Source organism: Electrona antarctica (assembly GCF_951216825.1).
Source record: "Electrona antarctica genome assembly, chromosome: 17".
NCBI classification, from domain to species: Eukaryota; Metazoa; Chordata; class Actinopteri; order Myctophiformes; family Myctophidae; genus Electrona; species Electrona antarctica.
The window spans coordinates 36,208,503-36,230,006 of record NC_136798.1 but is presented as its reverse complement, the minus strand read 5'-3'; the positions used below and the strand labels follow the sequence as shown (position 1 = coordinate 36,230,006).

Below are 21,504 nucleotides of genomic sequence, written 5' to 3'. Positions count from 1 at the left end.
CCCCCTAAAGCTAGAGAGAGGCACACGCTGAGATCTCATCGACTGCATCTCGACTATGAAGAATGCAGACCAAAGTCTGGAGGCACCAGACACAGTCGCCTGGTTTTCTGTCTGAACTTCTCTCAAACATTATATTTTATTGATATATACTCCATGTTAATGCCAAGCATCCCATAAAGAAATGGATCTATGCCGGATCTATGCCGGATCTATGCCGTCTCATTACGTTGACACACTAAGGCTGAGCTCACACGGTCGCAACACTGATTTTTGTTGTGAGTGTCATGGCCGCCCCCAATGCATTTCCAATGGAGGTCACATGGTCTGTTGTATGGCTTTCAGCTGTGTTTCGACTGCTCCCCTCCCCCTCACACAACACAATGTTGTGTCAAACCATGTGACCTCCATTGGAAATGCATTGGGGCGGCCATGACACTACACAACATTCATCCAACAAGCGCAGTAAAGGTGTGAGCTCAGCCTAACTGTCTTAGAATAATAGTAAGTAAGAAAGCATCTTATTTAAAGTGCCTCAGTGCTGCAACACTCTGGTGCTGGAAGGGTCAGACGTTCAGGCCAAGTGATGTTTAGGTGCTAGGCAAGAATCAGACGGGTCTTTTATGCATGCCAACTTATTTTGAACATATCCTGGTGATCACTTCGTCTGAGATGAAAGTTCCTTTTCTAGGAAATATACTAGACAATGTGCCACAGTGGAGCACACACACACACACACACACACACACACACACACACACACACACACACACACACACACAGGCAGCTATAAATGTCCAACTGATTAACAAGGTCCGCCGGCCTTTAGTCGAGTAACGCTTATACGAAAGGGTTGTGTGACAAAGTATAAGTTTGCCTTCAGGATGAAATACTAGACCACAGCTAATTCACATCTTGGCAAATCACAGAATGATACTGGGAAAATGTGTTTGAATAGCGTGTAAATAATGTGTAAACTTATAGTTTGAATACCTTCCAGACTGCTGTTTCTGTTTTAGCGCTCAGTTCACTTTAAAATTCTAAGCTGGCATCATCACAGTGACTGCCGTTGAGTGAGTTTATGGCTAACATCTCCTATTCCAGGATATTGGAAAAAGATTCAGATAAAATGTATTGCATTCCATTCTATTGAACCACCCTGTAAGTTGGAAAAGGACTATAATGTTGCATTCCAACTGTTCCTACATCTTGAAGAGGAATACTAAAAAGAAATACTGCAAAAAAGTACAAGCCTACACATCCTGTTCGAACAAACTCTCCTTTTAAGATCAAAATGTTATTAAATTGAAAAATATAATGCTGGTATAAAAATATATACTGTCTGTCTGTCTGTCTTAATCAAGGTAATATATATTTCACTGCGTGAAAAGAGGAGTTAACGGGCAATTATGGGCACTAGATTTGCCCGTAAACCTCAAGTACAGTAATATGTACACCTGTATAGTAATATACAGGTGTGATGGTACAATTCGGGAGTTTACCGGAGTTTGTTGGAAAGTTTAACGGGAGTTTCCTGTAATATACACATCCGTATTCCATGCTTTTGTACACAGTACACGTTTAACCACTTTAACCATTATTTTGAAGTTTAGCTGTTGAAAAATAGCAGATCTACAAGCTCATAGCGTGGCACCGAGTGCCACACTATGAGCTTGTAGATCTGCAATTTTTGGAAAATCGTGAAAATGTGTGCACATTTACATCTCTGAAGGACAGGTTACCTGAGGTGGGGGACTTGCAGTGGTCCTCTGACGTGGCAGACCCCTCGTTGATGTCACACAGACCTGGAAACACAGAACCAGTGGTGTAGTGGAGGTAGTAGACACATACTTAGGCACATATATTGACAGCAAACTCAATTTCAGTGAAAATACTGACCAGATTTTTTAAACTTGTAACCAACCATCTACTACGCGAGCTCAACTCATTTAGAGTGAGCAAGCATATTATGGAAACGGTCTATAAAAACCTGATTTTGACTGACAAAACTGATTGATTTTGACATGGCAATGTGGTATGGAAATCTAAATGTAAAAGGAAGAGGCAAGCTGCAGCGAATAGTAAACCTAGCATCTAAAATCATTGGGAAGAGACAGCAACAATTAGGCTGTATCTACAAGTAGGTACTTCGTAAAAAAAGCTGTCAAGATAGCAAACGACCCCTCTCATCCACTCTGCAGGGAGTTCGAGCTACTTCCCTCTGGTAGACGGTACAAAGTGCCAAGAGCTAACCGTAACATTTTTAAAAATTCCTTCATACCAAATGCCATTAAGGCACTAAATGATACCATGTCTCGCTAGATGTGTTTGTTTTTCCAATGTATTTGACACTGTTGTCCTGCACTTTTTGTTTTGCCATGAGAAAATAATTGTGTTAAGTGTTGTTGCTGTTGTTGTAACTGTTTGTTTTTTACTGTTGAGACCGAAGACAAATTTCCATACGTGGACAAATAAATGAAACTAACTAACTAACTAAAAAGTACTGAAATGTTTTACTTCAAGTAAAAGCATCAATACCGCAATGTAGAACTACTCCGTTACAAGTAAAAGTCCGGAATTCAAAATGTACTTGAGTAAAAATACAGTAAAAGTATTGGCATCGGAATGTACTTAAAGTACCAAAAGTAAAAGTACTCATTATGCAGAATGTCCCCTAAAAGTATTTTGAAAATAGCAGATCTACAAGCTCACAACGCGTCGCATAAATGGAAATACTCAAGTAAAGTAGAAATACCTCAAAATTGTACAGTAAAAAGTTACTTTCCACCACTGCACAGAACACACAAGAGGGGAAGTCATTCTCAACTGTAGAATGTTTGCGAGATTTGCATCTCGGCTTGAAAGCGACGTTCTTACTACATGTACAGGTAAGTAAGTAAAGCAACGTTCTTACTACATGTACAGGTAAGTAAGTAAGTGTCTAGCACTGCCCTAAAACAGTAGCCACTGTATGTCTTTATCTGACTTTATGTGACATGCTTTAGGGAGGTACAGAATATAAGCTCTAAATCCTTGTTGTTCTTTGAGACAGACTGGGTTTCCGTTGCATTTGACATGCAGGTGCAGTTGGCTCCTTACTCGAGTGAAATCTTTCATGCTTTGAAAGTCTGACTTCTTGTCTTGCCTCGTTGTGTGTGTGTGTAGGGCGTGCCAGTAGATCAGCAGTTCAAACAGTGTACCACGATACACTCTCAGAGGTACAGACCTGTATAAGGGGCCATTTGAAACCCCCTCAAGGAACCCAGAGGATCCCTGGCTGGACCCCACTTTGACAGGCACTGCGGTGGATGAGCGGATAGTATGTCATCGTCGACCACTTCATTTGATACACTTGGTTGCGCATCTTGCTGCACACCAGCGGCACGTCGCATGCAGATCGTCTATTGTCTGTGTTTAACATTGGCATGACTTGACTGTGACGCTATGCAAAAAAACTACAGTAAGTTTATGTATAAATCAGGCTAATACGCTAATTGAAACATCCAGATTTCAAGCTGGCTGGAGAGACTCGTGTTTCATATCTTCCTCAGTTTCTTGCTACTAGGCTATCAAAGCATAAACTAAAGCAACACATAATCACTACGATTAACTGCTAATTACTGTACCACCGTGTTTGTCAAGAATCAGATGCATTTATTTTGAAATGCCAGGTGGTTTGAGGATAGCTACTGGTAATAAGATTTGATGTCTGCTCTTGTGAATTCCTCCCTTTCATAAGCATGCGTGCATGTGTGTGTGTGTGTGTGTGCGTGCATGTGTCTGCATGTGCATGTATGTGTGACATCGTCCTGTGATGCGGAAAGCCTCACAGCGGCCTCCGTCGGCAGAGCGTCACAGCTGGCCTGCTGATTACTGCTTATACCAACGGAACTCTGACAGGTGCCAACCCACTGCTTACCAGTCAATGACACCAGATGCTGTGTGCGTGTGTGCGTCTGTGTGTGTGTGCGCCTGCCTGAGTGCCTTTTGCACACATGCATGACACATATCAACAAATAAATGCCTCTATCACAAACACACATCATCATCATCCATCATGCCGTTGCTGAGGGACGAGAGTCACGCATTCACGACGACGACACTGCGGCATCGTTGGAACATTGTCGCCGGGCCCGCAGTGCCCAAATGAAACACAGGGTGGCAGTGTGTCCATACTAAGCACTGTAGCCTCGTGCCATCCGTCACTGTTACAGTGATGCTGCAGAGGCAGGGTGTGTAAAAAAAGGGCTGGGTGTGTGTGTGTGTGTGTGTGTGTGTGTGTGTGTGTGTGTGTGTGTGTGTGTGTGTGTGTGTGTGTGTGTGTGTGTGTGTGTGTATGTGTGTGTGTGTGTGTGTGTGTGTGTGTGTTCTGGCTATTCTCCACTACAATAACCAAGTCCCATCGAACGTATATCACACACACACAGGGTTCTTCTGGTTTTGAAGGCTAATGGCTCGGTTTCAAAGAGTTTGGGGCCCTGCTCAGGAGGTGGTCCTAGCACTGTGCTCTCGGAAACCATGAGCTCCCAAATTGTACCTCATTTCAAATATAGAAAAAACAAAATAAGAAGCTGATCTGCAAGCTCACAGCGTGTCGCCATGGAGAGAAAGCGAGAGACAGACAGAGAGAGAGACAGAAACAGAGAGAGAGAGAGAGAGAGAGAGAGAGCGAGAGAGAGAGAGAGAGAGAGAGAGAGAGAGAGAGAGAGAGACACACACAGACAGACAGACAGACAGACAGACAGACAGACAGACAGACAGACAGACAGACAGACAGACAGACAGACAGACAGACAGACAGACAGACAGACAGACAGACAGACAGACAGACAGACAGACAGACAGACAGACAGACAGACAGACAGACAGACAGACAGACAGAGAAATAGATGGAGATTGGGAGATGGGAGATTGGGAGATAGAATGTGGGAGTAAGCAAGAAAGAGAATGACTAAATCCAGATCCAATGAAGAATTAGTGCGATTAGTGTTGTCAAATCTTTACTGGCAGTCAGGTGACCAAGAGTATAAATACACAGCTGAGGCTATGCAGAGCAATGCAGTTCCACTGTTGGCTGTTATTATATGGACACAATTCAAAGGTGGAATCAACACAATTAACCCCAACCATAACTTCACAGGAGCAACCTACTGTAGCTCTCCAACCCCAACCATAAAGGGAGATTTCACTTTCACAAATACTTTTGGTCATTTCATCGTCTATACTCAGGCTTTTGTGAACACCCCAGACAGTTTTTAAGTTGCTCGATTCAGGATAAAAATAAAAATAAAAATAAAAATAAAAATAAAAATAAAAATAAAAATAAAAATAAAAATAAAAATAAAAATAAAAATAAAAATAAAAATAAAAATAAAAATAAAAATAAAACAGTAATTAAAAAAACACACTCTTCACTATTAGAAGGACAATATCAGTCACCAGAAACAAGGACGGGTGTTTTCGATGAATGTAACATGGAGGTTGAAGTTACAATGGGTTTGTATAGGAAGGAGGCGGGGCAGCTACAATGAATATCAAAAATCAAATTACTGAATCGGGCAACTTAAACACTGTCCGGGTTGTTCACAAAAGCCTGAGTAGATGATAAAATTACCAAAAGGTTTTTTGGAACATGAACTATATCCCTCAAAATGGGCCACGGATTTGGAGTCATTTGTCTTTTGAAGACATCACATTTGGCTCAAAAGAGGTTGCAAACTGAGAACGTTCTACTGTGCCGTGTGATGTGATCCTGGAATGTGCAGGATAAGAAACGAACAATCCCAACTGTACAGCAGAGAAGCATATCCCAACATCTACCTCTTATCTGCTCTGCCTTGTTCCCTCCAGAGGGCTGTCGTGTCTTGCGCGGCGACCGGGGCTGCCTATTAAAGGGGTCGCCGGAGCCGTACAACTCCAGCACCCCCAGGTTCAACAGCACTGCCTTCTGGATGTAGTCCACCACCGCTAGACCGCTGCTGTTGCCAAATACCACGCTGTGAAGACCAAGTAGCAAAGAGGGGTGGAGGTGGGCGACACAAAACAAGGACCAAAGTAGAGAATGAAATGAGCCAAAGAGAAAAAACAATAGGGAAATGAGATCAGTTTACGGTTTACAATTTAGGCATTTAGCAGACGCTCTTAACCACTTAAACCCCATGTGGTTAAGCGGAGTCCCTCAGGGCTCTGTGTCGTGCCCACAATATGGATGCTGGGGTTTAAGTGGTTAATCCAGAGCGATTTACAGTAAGCAAGAACAAAAACATGATAATACATCAAAAATAGTCATCATGAATCATACGTAAGCTAGGAACCTAACAGTGGAATATCTGTATAATGAAACTATTGCGTACACACTATAGAGTGCTATGTCTAGATAAAATGCTATCTAAGTTACAGGTTCTATGTCACAGTTGGAGCAGCAAGAAGCTAGAGGTTCCAGAGAGGCTGATGGTTCTCTTGGCAGACCATATACGTTGTGTTGAAATGGCCACAGGTGTCGGTCTAGCATTGACCTGGGCTGGAAGAAGGGAATGTACTGCACATCAAGGCTAAATCCAACCCCTATGGCTGCTTGAATAAGGAGGACCTTTGCTTACTGACCTCGGACTAAAACACTTGAGGCCAATTATACATGCGTGTGTCCGCACAGCCGCGAGGGTCCACTGGGGGTCACTATTATTTCGTCACCACCTTGTGTCTGCACTGACATTATGTGCACCTCCCGTTTTTTGTGAATGTTTTTACTGTACTGTTAGATTATGCGCATACAAGTAACGCTGACCGCAAACGTGCTATTATAGAAAAGTGTATGCTCTGTTTGAGCAGTGATCTGTCGCTACCCAGCACCCTGTATAACTATGGGAACATAAAGGACCTGAGCTTGAGGTGACGTTCATTGGCAGGTTTGTTAAATGCAAGCAGAATAGAATATAAACCTGGATAAAGAATTTACTGAAGGTCATTATGCGGTCTTCAGAGTTATGAGAAGAATGCACAGGAATAATTAATTGATGCGAGATTCAATAACTACGATAGTAGACCTCTTCTAACAATGGCTTCTTGCCATCTTGTCTGGAAGGTCGTTACATTGTGGCTTGTATCGAGTTTATTTTTATTATATTTTTTATTGACCTTCATTTAATCAGGGAAGACCATTGAGAGCATGCTCTCTTTTGCAAGGACCCTGAGTACAACATGGTCATACATACAAAACAACAAATAACACAATTTTACATAAAGGTTAAATATAGATGAGCAATATTAAAAAGAAAAAAGTACAAAGCCAAACTTGGGCAGGTGCTGAGCGGTGAGTAGTAGTATGCACAGATAATGAAAAGAAGGTACTCGCACACTGTGGGCTCCGATGCTTGTGAAGTGCCTTTATTTGCACAAAGAAGTTGACTTGCGCTTGCGCATTGCGCTCGAAACGTCACAGTCAACCTTTTTGTGCAATTAAAGGCACATCACGAGCATCGGAGCCCACAGTGTGCGAGTACCTTCTTTTCATTATCTGTGCAATATTAAAAAGAACACATACTGACATAGTGGTAATACACTGGAGCTACAAAAAACAAGTACAGTCGCTATGTGTTGCATCCTCAAGTAGTGCCTTAAATGACTCTATAGAGACCAGCTTGTCCAGTTTCAGAGAGTCCTGGATTTTCTTCCATTTGTCTGGACTCTGGAGCGTAAACGATGAAAGCAGTCTTTCCTAAATCACGTTGCTCTTGCTCTTGGACGTGTGCGTGTCTGCAGACACAAAAGTAGTATCAGAACCACGACGTTGCGGTATAATTTGGCCAAGGTTCATCGCTGGGTTGCATGTATTTTCTTTCAGATCAGTTGTTTTGTTGCCCAGCTCACTAAACACTGAGTTCACTACTAGGCCATCACCACATTATTGCGATATCCTCATAGCTGTTAAGCCAGTTGACCAGAGAGTGGCCTTGTGGTTAGAGTGAAACTGGGAGGTCGGGGTTCGATCCCCGGCCAGGTCATACCAAAGACTATAAAAATGGGACCCAATGCCTCCCTGCTTGGCACTCAGCATCAATGGGTTGGATTGGGGGGGTCAAATCAATTCATCAAATGATTCCCGAGCGCGGCACGGCTGCAGCTCACTGCTCCTTGGCTGCGGCTCACTGCTCCAAGAGATGGGTCAAATGCGGAGAACAAATTTCACTGCGGTAACGTGTGTGACAACTCGTACGACTTTGAGCATTTTTGTGTGTTTGCACTCTTTTTAAAGCTGATTGAATAAAATCTTAATTCGACCAGTCTGTATGATAGATCTATCTAATAATTTAGCGATCGCTGTCTGTCTGTCTGTCCGTCTGTCCATATATTCAGAACGGGTAAGGACTAGTTATATAAATACAACAACTAACACAAATGTGGTGGCTGTCGCTGGTCTACCTGGCCTTCTATTGAGACATGTATATCTTATACAGGTCAGGTAGGACCACCCCTGGTTGACCATGACGCTCAATAGTAGAAACGTTAGTGTTGGTGCTGTGGAACCGGGGCTCCAACCCCGCATTGGAACATTACAGTTACGGCTTGCAGGTATTTTTATCATTGCACTTTATTGCCATTTAATCTGTTGCACTACTGTTACTTTTATTTGTCTTGTTTTTTATTGCACCATGGATGAGAGGGAAACGCATTTTCATCCCTCTATGTGTCTGACATATATTGGTGTGACAAAAGAAGAAACCTTGAACCTTGGAAACAGGCGGGACAACCGTTGAAAATGCGCCATTTGGTTACTAGTTCTCGCGTCATGATCATTACATCTCTGCCCACCGATACGTCTGGGGAAATCTGAATACACTGAATCAGAGCCATAGAGTATAGACAGAGTTGCGACATTGAGGGGGCAGAAAACAGCCCGGTCACGTGGAGGTTCATGTACTCGTGCGAATGAAGTGAACCGAGTTGTCGTAACTCTATGGCTCTGCACTGAATCGGCTTAGAAAGGCGGATGAAAAAACCAACGCTAAGAATGGCGTCTGTACTCACAGGCCAAAAGAGGAGTTGAGGGCCAGACAGGTGATCTGCTGAGGAGGCTCTCCACTCACCCACACTAACTGGACCACTAACTCTACCTGGTACCCCGGGGACTGCTTCAGAGGGGTGCTGCGCACTCTGCAGAGGACAGAGGAAGGAGGGGAGGAGGGCAAAGACACCAAAAATAGACTTAGCATTTCTGAAAGTGAATGAAAGCGGTACAGCTACACTCTCCAGACGTGCGTGCGTGTGTGTGTGTGTGTGTGTGTGTGTGTGTGTGTGTGTGTGTGTGTGTGTGTGTGTGTGTGCGTGCGTGCATGCATGTGTGCTTGCATGCATGCGTGAGTTTGTTGGGTGACGAGACACTCCAGGCAGGCACTAAGACTGTGTGAGTGTGCTTGTGGCAAGACTCTTGACTTCTGGATACGAGTGTTGGGAGTGTATGCTCCCTTGGTGCTTCGTTAGAAGGCGTGCGTGCGTGCGTGCGTGCGTGCGTGCGTGCGTGCGTGCGTGCGTGCGTGCGTGCGTGCGTGCGTGGCTGTGTGGCTGTGTGTGCGTGTGGCTGTGCAGGCATGTGCATATAATGTGCTGGTTCCTACTTGAGGCAGGGCATGTTGCCTCCGTCGGAGTTGTTGCTGCTGGTGGAAGGGTGCAGGGGGGGCACGCCCGTCAGAGGGGAGGCCCCCGGGGTGGCGTACACCGGCGTCTGCTCTCCGCCGCACTCCGGAGACTCCGTGTCGTTCGGGTCGTACTGCAGACGCACCTCTAACAGCTGCGGGGGGAGAGACAAGACGAGCACACGCACGTGCGCGCGCAACGTTCACGCCAACGTTCAACAAAGGAAGAAGTGTGAGATCTGGAACTCAGCCTCAGTCGCCTCAGCTTTTAACCACTTTAACCGTGATTTGAAACTTTAACTTTTGAAAAATAGCAGATCTACAAGCTCATAGCGCGGCACTAAGTGTCGCGCTACGAGCTTGTAGATCTGCAAAAAATAAATTAACTGTGAAAACGTGTGCAAATATTTCAATATATATTCTTTCCCAGCGAACGGTTTTAACTCATATCATTGTTGGGGTCCTTGACATGAAATAGTTTGAGAACCAGTAACCACTGATATGGCCCGTTTTACAGAAAATTGTTATGATTTAGAAGACATTTGTAGAATCTGGTCTTAATGGCTTAATAAGCAAGTGGGGAGATTATGAAATGGCGAGGATTATAAAGGGTTATTTCCCAGGCCAAAACCATTATTTCTCAGAAATTCTACAAAGGATAAGAATAGAACATTTCACTCATAATGAAGGATACCCATGAATGTTCACATAATGTAATATGGATGATGTGGAGTGCTTGGACAAAATCTCCATTCTGTGTGCGTGCATGCACACGTGTGCTTCCACTGAGGGCAACCCAGGCTCTCCAATACAGAGATACTAATTTAATACTGAGGTATTCTACACCAGCAAATTGCTTCCTCAAGGCTACTTACTGCTGCCCATGTTCACACACACATACTGTAGCCCAAAAGCTCATCTGCATTTTCAATGTCTAAATTAGATCACTGCTGTCCTTAAGTCTACATAACTTATAAGTAACACGTTCTCTCACTCGAGTCTTCCATGCCGTATAAATTCTCCCAGGTTATCATTAGGTGGAAACCATCATGTTAGGAGAGCCTCTTCTCAGCCCTGCTGAACCAGAACCCCACCGTAGAGAGTTTGCCTTTCAAACTTTGTGTCACAAGGCACACCATTGGGGGAATTATACAACAGGTCATTTTGAGGAAGCAATCTGATTGGTTGAGACAGTCTTCTAGCCGTGCTTCAAACGAGCATGATGGAACACCTACTGTAATCAAAACAAAGGAATCAGATGCTCTGTTCTCCCAGAGCGCAGCAGACTGGGTGGCTAGGCCAGCGAGTTTCTTGGTACATTTGTGGTCGTAGTGGATACATCTGTCATTAAAAGAAATATGATTATTTTCTAGCGATTATCTAAGTTCTAAGGGTAACTGTTGTATAATTGCAATATTACACTCGAGGGGGTGGTTTAACGTCATTCATGCACTTCTCCACTGCCTTTCAGGAAAACCATCCTCTCTCGTGTAATATTACTTAAAGGACCACTTCACCCCTTTTCAACTTCTCTTCCTATAATTGGTCCTAACTATTGTTCATGATAAAATACCACCATTATTTTCTACTCAGTCTGTGTCTCATAGGAAGGGCTGTGGGCAGTTCAGAAACCCGTCCACCAGTGACATCATCGATGGTGAATCCAAGCTAATAGAAACGGCAGGCTTTCTTTTCCTGAAAAGTTGCAATGCAAAAGTTGAAGCCATCGTTCTCACGATGATAAAAATCTAAATATATTTTAAAACAAATCTTGTTTTAAAAAAAAATCTGCCTAATGATGATGTCACTGGTGGACGGGTGTCCGAACTGCCCACAGCCCTCCTATGAGACACAGACTGAGTAGGAAAAAATGGTGGTGTTTTATCATGAACATTAGTGAGGACCAATTATATGAAGAGATGTTGAAAAGTGGTGAAGTGGTCCTTTAAGTCAAAATCTCAAGGCACACCAGAATTCCTATTCAGGCATGGATTCATGCACGGGGGCTCACGGGGGTGCAGTCCCAGGCACAACCACCCTGTCAGTGCCAATCAACCATGCTTCTCTTCCTCCATCCCGTACGGGCCTACCTCGTGCCCAGTGGTGTAAAGTTAACTAAGTACATTTACTCAAGTACTGTACTTAAGTACAATTTTGAGGTATTTTTTACTTTACTCAAGTATTTCCTTTAACTTTAACTTCTACTCCACTACCTCTCTCTCAGACACACATATTGTACTTTTACTTCACTACAATGTATTGAAAACTTTGATCGTGTGAAAATAGCCGATCTACAAGCTCACAATGCGTCGCGATGATGCGACGCATTGTGAGCTTGTAGATCGGCTATTTTCAAAAGATTTTTATACATTTTGAAAACTTGTGAAATGGGACATTCTGCATAATGACTATACTTTCTACTTTTGGTACTTTAAGTAGGCCTACATTTTGATGCCAGTACATTTGTACATTTACTCAAGGACATTTTTAATTCAGGAGTGCAGTATTGATACTTATACTTAAGAAAAAGAAAATATATAGTACTTTTCCCACTATTGCACGGACTCACTGGGGTGCAGTCTGGGACACAAAGCTCCTGGGGGTCCGGCCACAGAAACACTGTCAGTGCCAATCAACCATGCTTCTTTTCCTCCATCCCAGGCCTACCTCGTGCCTCCTCGGTACTTGACTCACCCGCCGGTCTGCTCTAAAGCTCCATACACTGACACCACGCTAGACAGGAACGCCCAAAAACGTCACATCTGGTTTTAGCCTGGGGTAAGAATTTTCTATGGCTGCCAATGCAACTTGGTCCAATCCTTAATCACATACGGACAAACATCTATGCCGATGCTATCTAACTTGCGGAGGTAGCGTGCCTTGTCCACGGGCAACAGATCTTTCAACGTATGGCATTGCAAATACGTTTGATAATCGCTACTCTGCTCAATATTGTTTTGAAAATGCCGCAAATTGCATTGCAGTGAACGAGCGCAAATCACAACTTCCCCCGTTTGTGGGCGGAGTCACAGTTTGAGGCGCTGTTTACGCGCCGTGGTGTCAGTGTATGCATTAACACAGTGACACTCCAAGTCCGGGGCCTAAACTCATTTATCCGCCGACACCCCCATCTGGAAAAGGGTACTCCAGGACCGTAATACGGCGAAGACTCTTAGTTTGAAAGCCGTTTCACTTGGAAACCGAGACCCAGGAAGTGAATTACTGCTATATAACAGGTGCGATTGTTATTTAATTCACCCAAAAACATACATTTTGTAACCAGTGTTATGAGCGCGTCCAGAACAACCGTAATCAATTTATATTAAAAAGGCGAACTCGGCGCTGAGTGGATGCCGACGACGGTGAAAAAATCTGCTAGAATGGGAGTGGATGGGAACTGTAATTTAGCAATCACGTGATTTCCTAGTTCTTGGTTTCAAAAACGGTGATTCATAGGTTAGAGGAGAGCGCCATCTACCGAAAACACAAAATGATGTCTGTCTCGTATTTGGCACTCTGAGCCTTGGAAGAATAAGACAGAATATCTCGTATTTGGCAAATTACGTTAAGAGTTAATGGGATTGTGGCCTGCGCCGTGGCTCAGCGGTCCAGGCACCTTGGCCGGTAGTCCGAGTCTGGCAGTGTGCCGCGGGTTCGACCCCCGATCCCGACGGCCTTTACTGCATGTCACTCCCCCATCTCTCTCCCCCATTTCCTGTCAGCCTACTGTCTGTCTCTCTATAAAAAATCACACCCGTGTGAACTGAGTGGTGTAAGGTCTTATATAGACTGATCAGCTGTGGTCTGACGTAATGTCTGACGTAATGAAATCACAATGTGTGAACTGGGTGACCATAGCAACCATGCAAAAACCAAAAAAAAATTGGTACGGACAGACACGTAAACGAACAAAGCCAGTTGTAGGAGTGGTTTACACCACTCAAAAATAGACATAATGTGTGTGTATGCAAATTATGTAAAGTATGATGACCAAGGAAAAACAAACAAACAAACACACCTAATTCAATACATGATAATTCAGATTTTTTTTGTATAGTGTACATGTACATGCGTGTACAGGTATATTGAAATAATGATGTGAGCTGTCACAAAAGTCTCACGACACACCAGTGTGTCAGTTTGGGAACCACTGTAACAGAGCTATAGGGCATGGAAAAGGACACGTGCACATGCACGTGACCGTGCACATGCACGTGACCGTGCTCGTTGTGTGTGTGGCCTTGGTCTCGTCATTAAACACATTTCACAGGCTCCCATCCCTCCCGCTGCTCGCCATCATTGACAAGGCACAAATACAATGATAGCTTAGTGCGTTTACGGCTTTGTCTGTTGGCATGGCAACCGCACTGCCTTTGACTCGGCAGATTTATGTAACTCTGTGTGTGTGTGTGTGTGTGTGTGTGTACTGTGTATGTGTGTGTGTGTGTGTGTGTGTGTGTGTGTGTGTGTGTTACAAAGTCACAGTCTCTTGGCGTCACTTTGTTAGACTACTAATTGAAAGGAGGGCGCGCTCCCGCTACCTGCCTGCGGGGCGCGCTCATGCACGCGCTTTGGGAGCGTGCCTGTCATGTCTCTTGGACTTTGTAACAGTGTGTGTGTGTGTGTGTGTGTGTGTGTGTGTGTGTGTGTGTGTGTGTGTGTGTGTGTGTGTGTGTGTGTGTGTCGGGGTGGAGACCTTGCATGTGTACAATACCGTTACATGTCAGGAAACGGAAAAAAAGGACCACATGTTCCAATGGATCCAATGTATGGATCCATTTAGTCACATGGTCTTGTTCATAATTCTCTTTGGTCAAATATGGTTATTATAAACCCTACATACCCCTACATACTTACCCACTTTCAACAGGGTGCCCCTATTTTGATAGCATTATAGGCATGCAAGTCTTTTTCTAATGTTTACGATTTAAAACAAAAAGTGACGCATCGTGAGTGTGTAGATTTGTAGTATTTTTGCTACTCATGCCATCGTGCAATGAATATCATATGACAGTTGGATGTTTAGGTGCCATTTCTGACCCTATAAGAAGAGCCATTCACACCAAGTAACTGCATACAGTTGGGTGCCACCGATATTGTCCCTTATCATTTGACCCATTTAGGCCTGACCTCAAAATTTAAAAAATCCTTCTAAATCCTCCAGTTTTCTGAAATAAATATTTTCACGATTTTTCAAAAATAGCAGACCTACAAGCTCGTAGCGCGCCACTCGGTGGCGCGCTATGAGCTTGTAGATCTGCTATTTTTCAATAGCTAAATTATAACATAATGTTTAAAACACCAAAAGGGGTTCCCGCCCAAAATGGGTTAACTGTCCTTTTGCGCAGATCACGCAAACCTCAGCAAAAAGAAAAGGACAATATCGATGGCCTCCAACTGTAACTGCAATGAGAACTAACCAAATATATCCTTTAATAAGCAATGGCTTCATTTGACCCATTTAGGCCTGACCTCAAAATTTAAAAAATCCTTCTAAATCCTCCAGTTTTCTGAAATAAATATTTTCACGATTTTTCAAAAATAGCAGACCTACAAGCTCGTAGCGCGCCACTCGGTGGCGCGCTATGAGCTTGTAGATCTGCTATTTTTCAATAGCTAAATTATAACATAATGTTTAAAACACCAAAAGGGGTTCCCGCCCAAAATGGGTTAACTGTCCTTTTGCGCAGATCACGCAAACCTCAGCAAAAAGAAAAGGACAATATCGATGGCCTCCAACTGTAACTGCAATGAGAACTAACCAAATATATCCTTTAATAAGCAATGGCTTTTGCACTACCTCAAGGTCAAGGTCAAGATCAAGGTAAACTTTATTGTCCACGAGGGAAAATTTGTCTTGGGCTTTCACCCCTGCTGCAGCCACACATAAAACATCAGTGACAAACAAAAATACATAACAGAGACACACAGTGTACACAGTGTGGTTAATCTAATCTTTCACTTTGGTTCTTTGTACCTTTACTTCTCCCAGAGGGCAGAAGTACACACTCTCCATTTAAAACACGGGTAACATCACTGACAATTTCTTTAGCCTGTTTTAGTGTAGCCTGCTCACAAATAGACCCTATGATCTTCCCTGCAGTCTGCACCAATCTGAACAATTTGGACCTCAGTTGAACAAATCTGTAATGCCAAATCTGACCAGGCTTTCCAAGACCGCTCGATATAACACTAACATACATTTTTGGTCAACACCATGAACCCTGAGACGTCGGAGGAAGTGCAGTCTTTGCTGTAGTTTACTACAGAGACTGTCCACATGTGTATTCCAAGTTAGTGAGTTGTGACTAACTTACCTGCACCACCTCGGTGGTTATCTCCAGCTTGCTGAAGCGGTAGATGATGACGTTGCCGGAGACCCCGGCCACACACAGCATCCTGCTCTCGGGGCAGAAGGCCATGATCTGAATGGCAAACGGGTCCTCGTCCGACGCCTCCGTGCTGCCCCTCTCCTCCTTGCCCCGACTTCGCTCAAACACCTTGGCCGTCTTCAGCTTGTACAGCACCTGGAGCATTACTGGGAAAGTAATGCACATTTCAACCCAGGGACACAGTTGTGCTAGCGGTTAGCCTAACTACAATGCACTGGCACACAGGCTAGTAACTAGCCTGTGTCAGTGTATTGCCAACCTGAAAGTGACTGAGGGGAAACGGTATTTCATGTTCTTTATGTACGTAAGTACATGGGGAAAATGACAAATAAAGTGATTGTGATTGTGAGATTGCCAGAGATAGTCTGCTCCCACAAACACAATTTGTGCAGTAATTATAGCATTATTAATACTTCTACAACAATACTTCCAGAAACCCTTTTGGTGTAACTTTTTTGATGCTGCTACAGTTGGAGGCCATCGATATTGTCCTTTTCTTTTTGCTGAGGTTTGCGTGATCTGCGCAAAAGGACAGTTAACCCATTTTGGGCGGGAACCCCTTTTGGTGTTTTAAACATTATGTTATAATTTAGCTATTGAAAAATAGCAGATCTACAAGCTCATAGCGCGCCACCGAGTGGCGCGCTACGAGCTTTTTTGAGGTCAGGCCTAAATGGGTCAAATGATAAGGGACAATATCGGTGGCACCCAACTGTATATAAATATTTGAAGTTTTTCAGAAAACTACAAACAAAATGGGTTAACTTAATTAATACAACATCCCTGTTTCATAAACTTACTTGCAGACGCATCCCAGAACTTCACAGTTCCATCAGCATGCCTGCATGTTTTGAGAGACATAAAAAGGACAATTAATAAAACAGAGTGTGGGGAATGATGAAATAATTTAGTCTGTCAAACACCAAGTTGTGCCTAGTCTCTCGTTTCCACGTGAATGGAGATCTCCAGCTATCGATGTGTCTCACTGTCTGGGGACTTCTAAACGCTAAGTAGGTGCTAGAACAGTGGAAAGAGCAACCGCTAAGATGCTGCTTGGAAACGCTCTCTGAAATCCATGTCACTGCCCATGCAGGACGACCCAGAGTTTGGATTGGTTCTGCGATGCAATTCTTTTTAACTCTTTAATTGGTGTATCTCCACCCAGTTCTAATGAATGAAAGTGGGATCATTATCCTCAGTCTCTATTGAGTTGTGAGTCTACATTGTGACAACTGTATAGGGGCCTTGCTGTTTACCCCGAGTGTAGTTTTTAATTATTTACAATGGGAGCGTTGCATATTTGGAAACTTCAAGAGCCTGACAAGATGCTGTTTGTCGCGAATGTCATTCTTGTGCTTGCGCGAAACGTGTGGCGTTTATATCTGCTTGCAGAGCGCTGAAATATTTTTCAACTCGTGCACTTGGTTGGAAGCATTTGTTTTTTTTGCCGAGCGCCATATTCAGCTTGGCAGAAACACGTTGGGACACACACAGCCTAATACATAACCAGGTCTTAAAAGTTTTCTCATATTATATTGCAGACTCACTCCAAATCTTCTGCCGTAATCTGAAGACTCACCTCTTCAGGCACTTGCCCTAGCACTCTTCAGGCACTTGCCCTAGCCTTGACGACCTTGCAGGCTTATGCAAAGGCTAAAATGTAATTTAGATAACATGTTATGTCGACAGATGCCAGGTCATTTGCAGACCTGGCATGCTATAGTGTGTATAGTTTCAATGTACAGATTTTTGATATTATACTGATGATAGGTTCTTGGTTTACCTACTGTGTGATCCTATAGATGACTATTTCTATGCATTTGATGCATCTACTGTATGCATTCTCGTGTTTTCCTTGCTTACTGTAGGTTGTTCTGGATTCAGAGCGTTTGTTAAATGCTTAAATTATAAATAACAAGCCGGTGAACTTGCTTTCAATGCTCATGTCACTATAGAGAAAACACTATTTTCATTGTCAATAATTTCCGCTCCCTCTCTCTTCCTCTGCACCTTCCTTTTTTGCCATTTCAGCTGAACAGTGAATCGGCAGACAGAGGGAGAATAACTGAGGTGCCCTCCTTGGAGAGAGAGAGAGAGAGAAACATGGACAGAATAGTAATTTGGCGGGGATAGAGGGATGAGTGCCGAGGGAGGAGGAAGAGAGGAAAAACCTAACCCTGCCCCACCCACCAGCCACCCCCACAGGCAGGTCAGAACCCGTACCTCAATGTCACTTTCTAGAGTGCATGTACTCTTTAAAACAGTGGTTCTCAGGCTTTTTACTTTCAAGGACCCCCTGCAACTCTGAGACTAATATGGAACCAAATGGACCCCACATTGAGAGAACCACTGTTTTAAAAGCATTTCTCCGTGCTACTCTCTTCTCGTTTTCTCAGTGTTGACAGCTTTGTGGAGGCTAAGAGGCATCAAAATGGAGGAAATACGCAAAGGTCTGAAATAGTTTGGCAGTGTTCAGCAATATTACACAAGAGGGTGTGCGTTACGGAACTTGCTCGTTCCTGCAGCAATGCAGGCGTGCCATTAACACCTTAATTGCCCGGGGTTATTTAATCCATTACATTATAGTGCCCAGTCAATTTATAAACACGGACCACTTTTACAGGCGGACCGGATGTTGTTGTGAATGTGTGTGTAGCAGCTAACAATAGCCACTCCACTCTAAAGTATATCGACAACACTCTTGCGCAACATCGAGGATTGCACAACAGGCGCTTCCAGGCTGTGGAGCGATGCGATCCGTTTTGGGCGTCGGGCGTTACTAATAGAAAGGACAAAGAACTTCGTCCTGGGCTGGGGGTGTTAATGACGGTAACGCACAACCTCGAGTGTAATTTTGCGATTATACAACAGTTACCCTTAAAAAACCCCCACATCAATTCAATTTCATTGTAACTAAGATATTCGATAAAAATCTTAATTTTGTAGACAGATGTAGCCACTACGACCAAAAATGTCCCGTGCACACGCCTATCTTAGCTAGTACTAGCCACTCAACCAAATCTACTGCAGGGACTGCACAGCACAGCTGATTTGTGCCATCATGCTCGTTTGAAGCACAGGTAGAGAGCTATTTCGACCAATCAAATTGCCTCCTCTGAACTACCTGTTGTATAATTAACAATCAGGATTATGTGGTGCAGGTGTGATTGTTGCCTTACCCAGTGATGATGATCTCTGGGTAGCTTTGTGTGCCTTGACCCCAGTTTCCACCACTAATAGGCCACTCCTGGTTGAACACGCGCACACGCGCACACACACACACACACACACACACACACACACACACACACACACACACACACACACACACACACACACACACACACACACACACACACACACACACACACACACACACACACACACACACACACACACACACACACACACAGGATAAGACTGAGTGAGAACGAAAGCAAGGGGGAGAGAACAACAGATTCTTAGCAGTACAGCAGAGCATCATCAGGCAAAGTCAAAACCATTGAGAAGTTGACAGTAGCCTACATACAGTACATCCCGTGTGGCGTGTAGTAGCGTGTAGTAGCGTGTACAGTGTGTGTGTGTGTGTGTGTGTGTGTGTGCACGTGCGTGCGCGTGCGGGCATGTGCATGCATGCGTGTGTGTGTGTGCGCGTGTGCGTTGCGGCAGGGGGCTTTAAGTATGCTGACACATACAAAAGGTCACCGGCATGACTCAGCACAGTGAACTTTATGAGAGAGCTCCTCTCCCGGCGGGTGGCTCAGCCAGGCCTTTGCTTCACAAAACAGCGGTCCGGGTCGCAACAAGATGACATTTCCAACAGAATGGCAGAACAAGACGACAGTCAGGAGGAGGGGAAAGAAGAACACCGGCATACATAATGGCTGAGAGAATGGCTCTGGGGGTGGGGCTGGGGGGGGGGGGGGGGGGGCACCTGTCACAGATGAGACACGAGGTCGGACGGACGGAGGAGAGGGGTGACGATCATGGGATCATACTGCAAGGTGGATAATCCATTTGGCTTCACGGGAGTGCAGGGATAATAGGTGGATGTGATGGGAATAAAGCGTTTGTGAACACCCCCCCCGGACACCCCAGACAGCTTTTAAGTTGCTGGATTCAGTATTTAGATTATATTTTATATTCCTTCCTATACAAACCCATTGTAACGTCAAACTGCATTTTAACCATGATAGATTCATCGAAAACACCTGTCTTGTCTTATGGTTTGATTGATTGATTGATTGAAAATGTTATAAACAGTTTGTAGAACTGGGTACAGTTCAAGAAAAGTACAGGTCATCTGCTAAGATGATTAAAACCAGAAAAAGCAAAGACTTTGTTTACATACATGAGGTTTCCACAATATCTAAAGGGGCAGTGCAGACAAATAAATGTGTCACCTTTTTGCTGTAGCCCTGTCGTTTCTGCCGTGAGCCGACAGAGTAAAGTGCAGGTATGAGGTCCACAGGGCAGTCAGCAACGTACTCACAGCAGGTCACCGGAGACTCGTGAATTGTCAAAGGATAGGGGTTCTCGAATATGGGGTACCTGGGAAACAGGAGAGGACGGCAACATACATTGGCTCAATCATCGGCACTTCATTAGTGAGTGACTCTGCAGCAGTTCAGATGTTCTGTTATTTTTGTTAGGCAACATCCAAATAAGAAGTTATGTTATTTAAGAATGAGCCAGTTATAATGCGAATAATCACGATGATTGGAATTTAAGACGCAGATCTACAAGCTCGTAGCGTGGCACCGAGTGCCGCGCTGCGAGCTTGTAGATCTTCTGTTTTTGAGAAATCGTGAAAATGTGTGCAAATCTTTGAATATATATTCTTTCACAGTTTTTAACTCAAATCTTTGCTTCTGGGGGGGGTCCCTCGAACAACATTTTCAAATGGGGGTCGGTGGCCGATTACATATATTTTGGGGTGCTTGACATGAAATAGTTTAAGCACCACTGATATAGAAACGGAAAACAGAAAACTGTCATGATTTTGAAGACATTTTGTAGAATCAGTTCTCAGGTCTAAATGGGTTAACATCAGTGTTGATTTCGTCGACTAAAACTAAAACGAAAAATGTTCGTCGACTACCTTTTTTCACTGACAAAAACGAAATGGAAACTAAATGAAAACTAAGCTATGATGACTAAAACTAAGACTAAATATGCTGACAATTTCGTCAACAAATAAAAACTAGACTAAAATGTTAGGAAGGGACTAGTGGACAAGAGATCGAGTACAAGTCATTTTACACTTGTTTACATGCTGAAAATAGCCGATCTACAAGCTCGCGACGCGTTGTGAGCTTGTAGATCGGCTATTTTCAGCAAGTGTAAAATCAGTCATTACGACGGCATCAAGGCCCGCCAAAATACATTTTAGTCGACTAAATCACCTGTAGATTTAGTCGACTAAAATCTCATGACATTTAGTTGACTAAAATTAAACTAACACTAACACATTCCAGGTGACTAAA

At 43.8% G+C, this 21,504-nt stretch overlaps 1 protein-coding gene across 1 annotated transcript in view; it reads right to left on the bottom strand.

The window, feature by feature from the left end:
* The window catches only part of stxbp5a (syntaxin binding protein 5a (tomosyn)), a gene marked incomplete at its 5' end in the record, with an annotated part of 168,772 nt that overhangs the window by 12,444 nt on the left and 134,824 nt on the right, over positions 1-21,504 (bottom strand). Inside the window, 8 exons of the mRNA XM_079526402.1 lie at positions 1,740-1,802; positions 5,818-5,993; positions 9,022-9,147; positions 9,609-9,781; positions 15,944-16,164; positions 16,819-16,859; positions 19,198-19,265; positions 20,422-20,569. Of these exons, the coding sequence (XP_079382528.1) occupies positions 1,740-1,802; positions 5,818-5,993; positions 9,022-9,147; positions 9,609-9,781; positions 15,944-16,164; positions 16,819-16,859; positions 19,198-19,265; positions 20,422-20,569 (1,016 nt within the window). The remainder of the gene's footprint in view (positions 1-1,739; positions 1,803-5,817; positions 5,994-9,021; positions 9,148-9,608; positions 9,782-15,943; positions 16,165-16,818; positions 16,860-19,197; positions 19,266-20,421; positions 20,570-21,504) is intronic.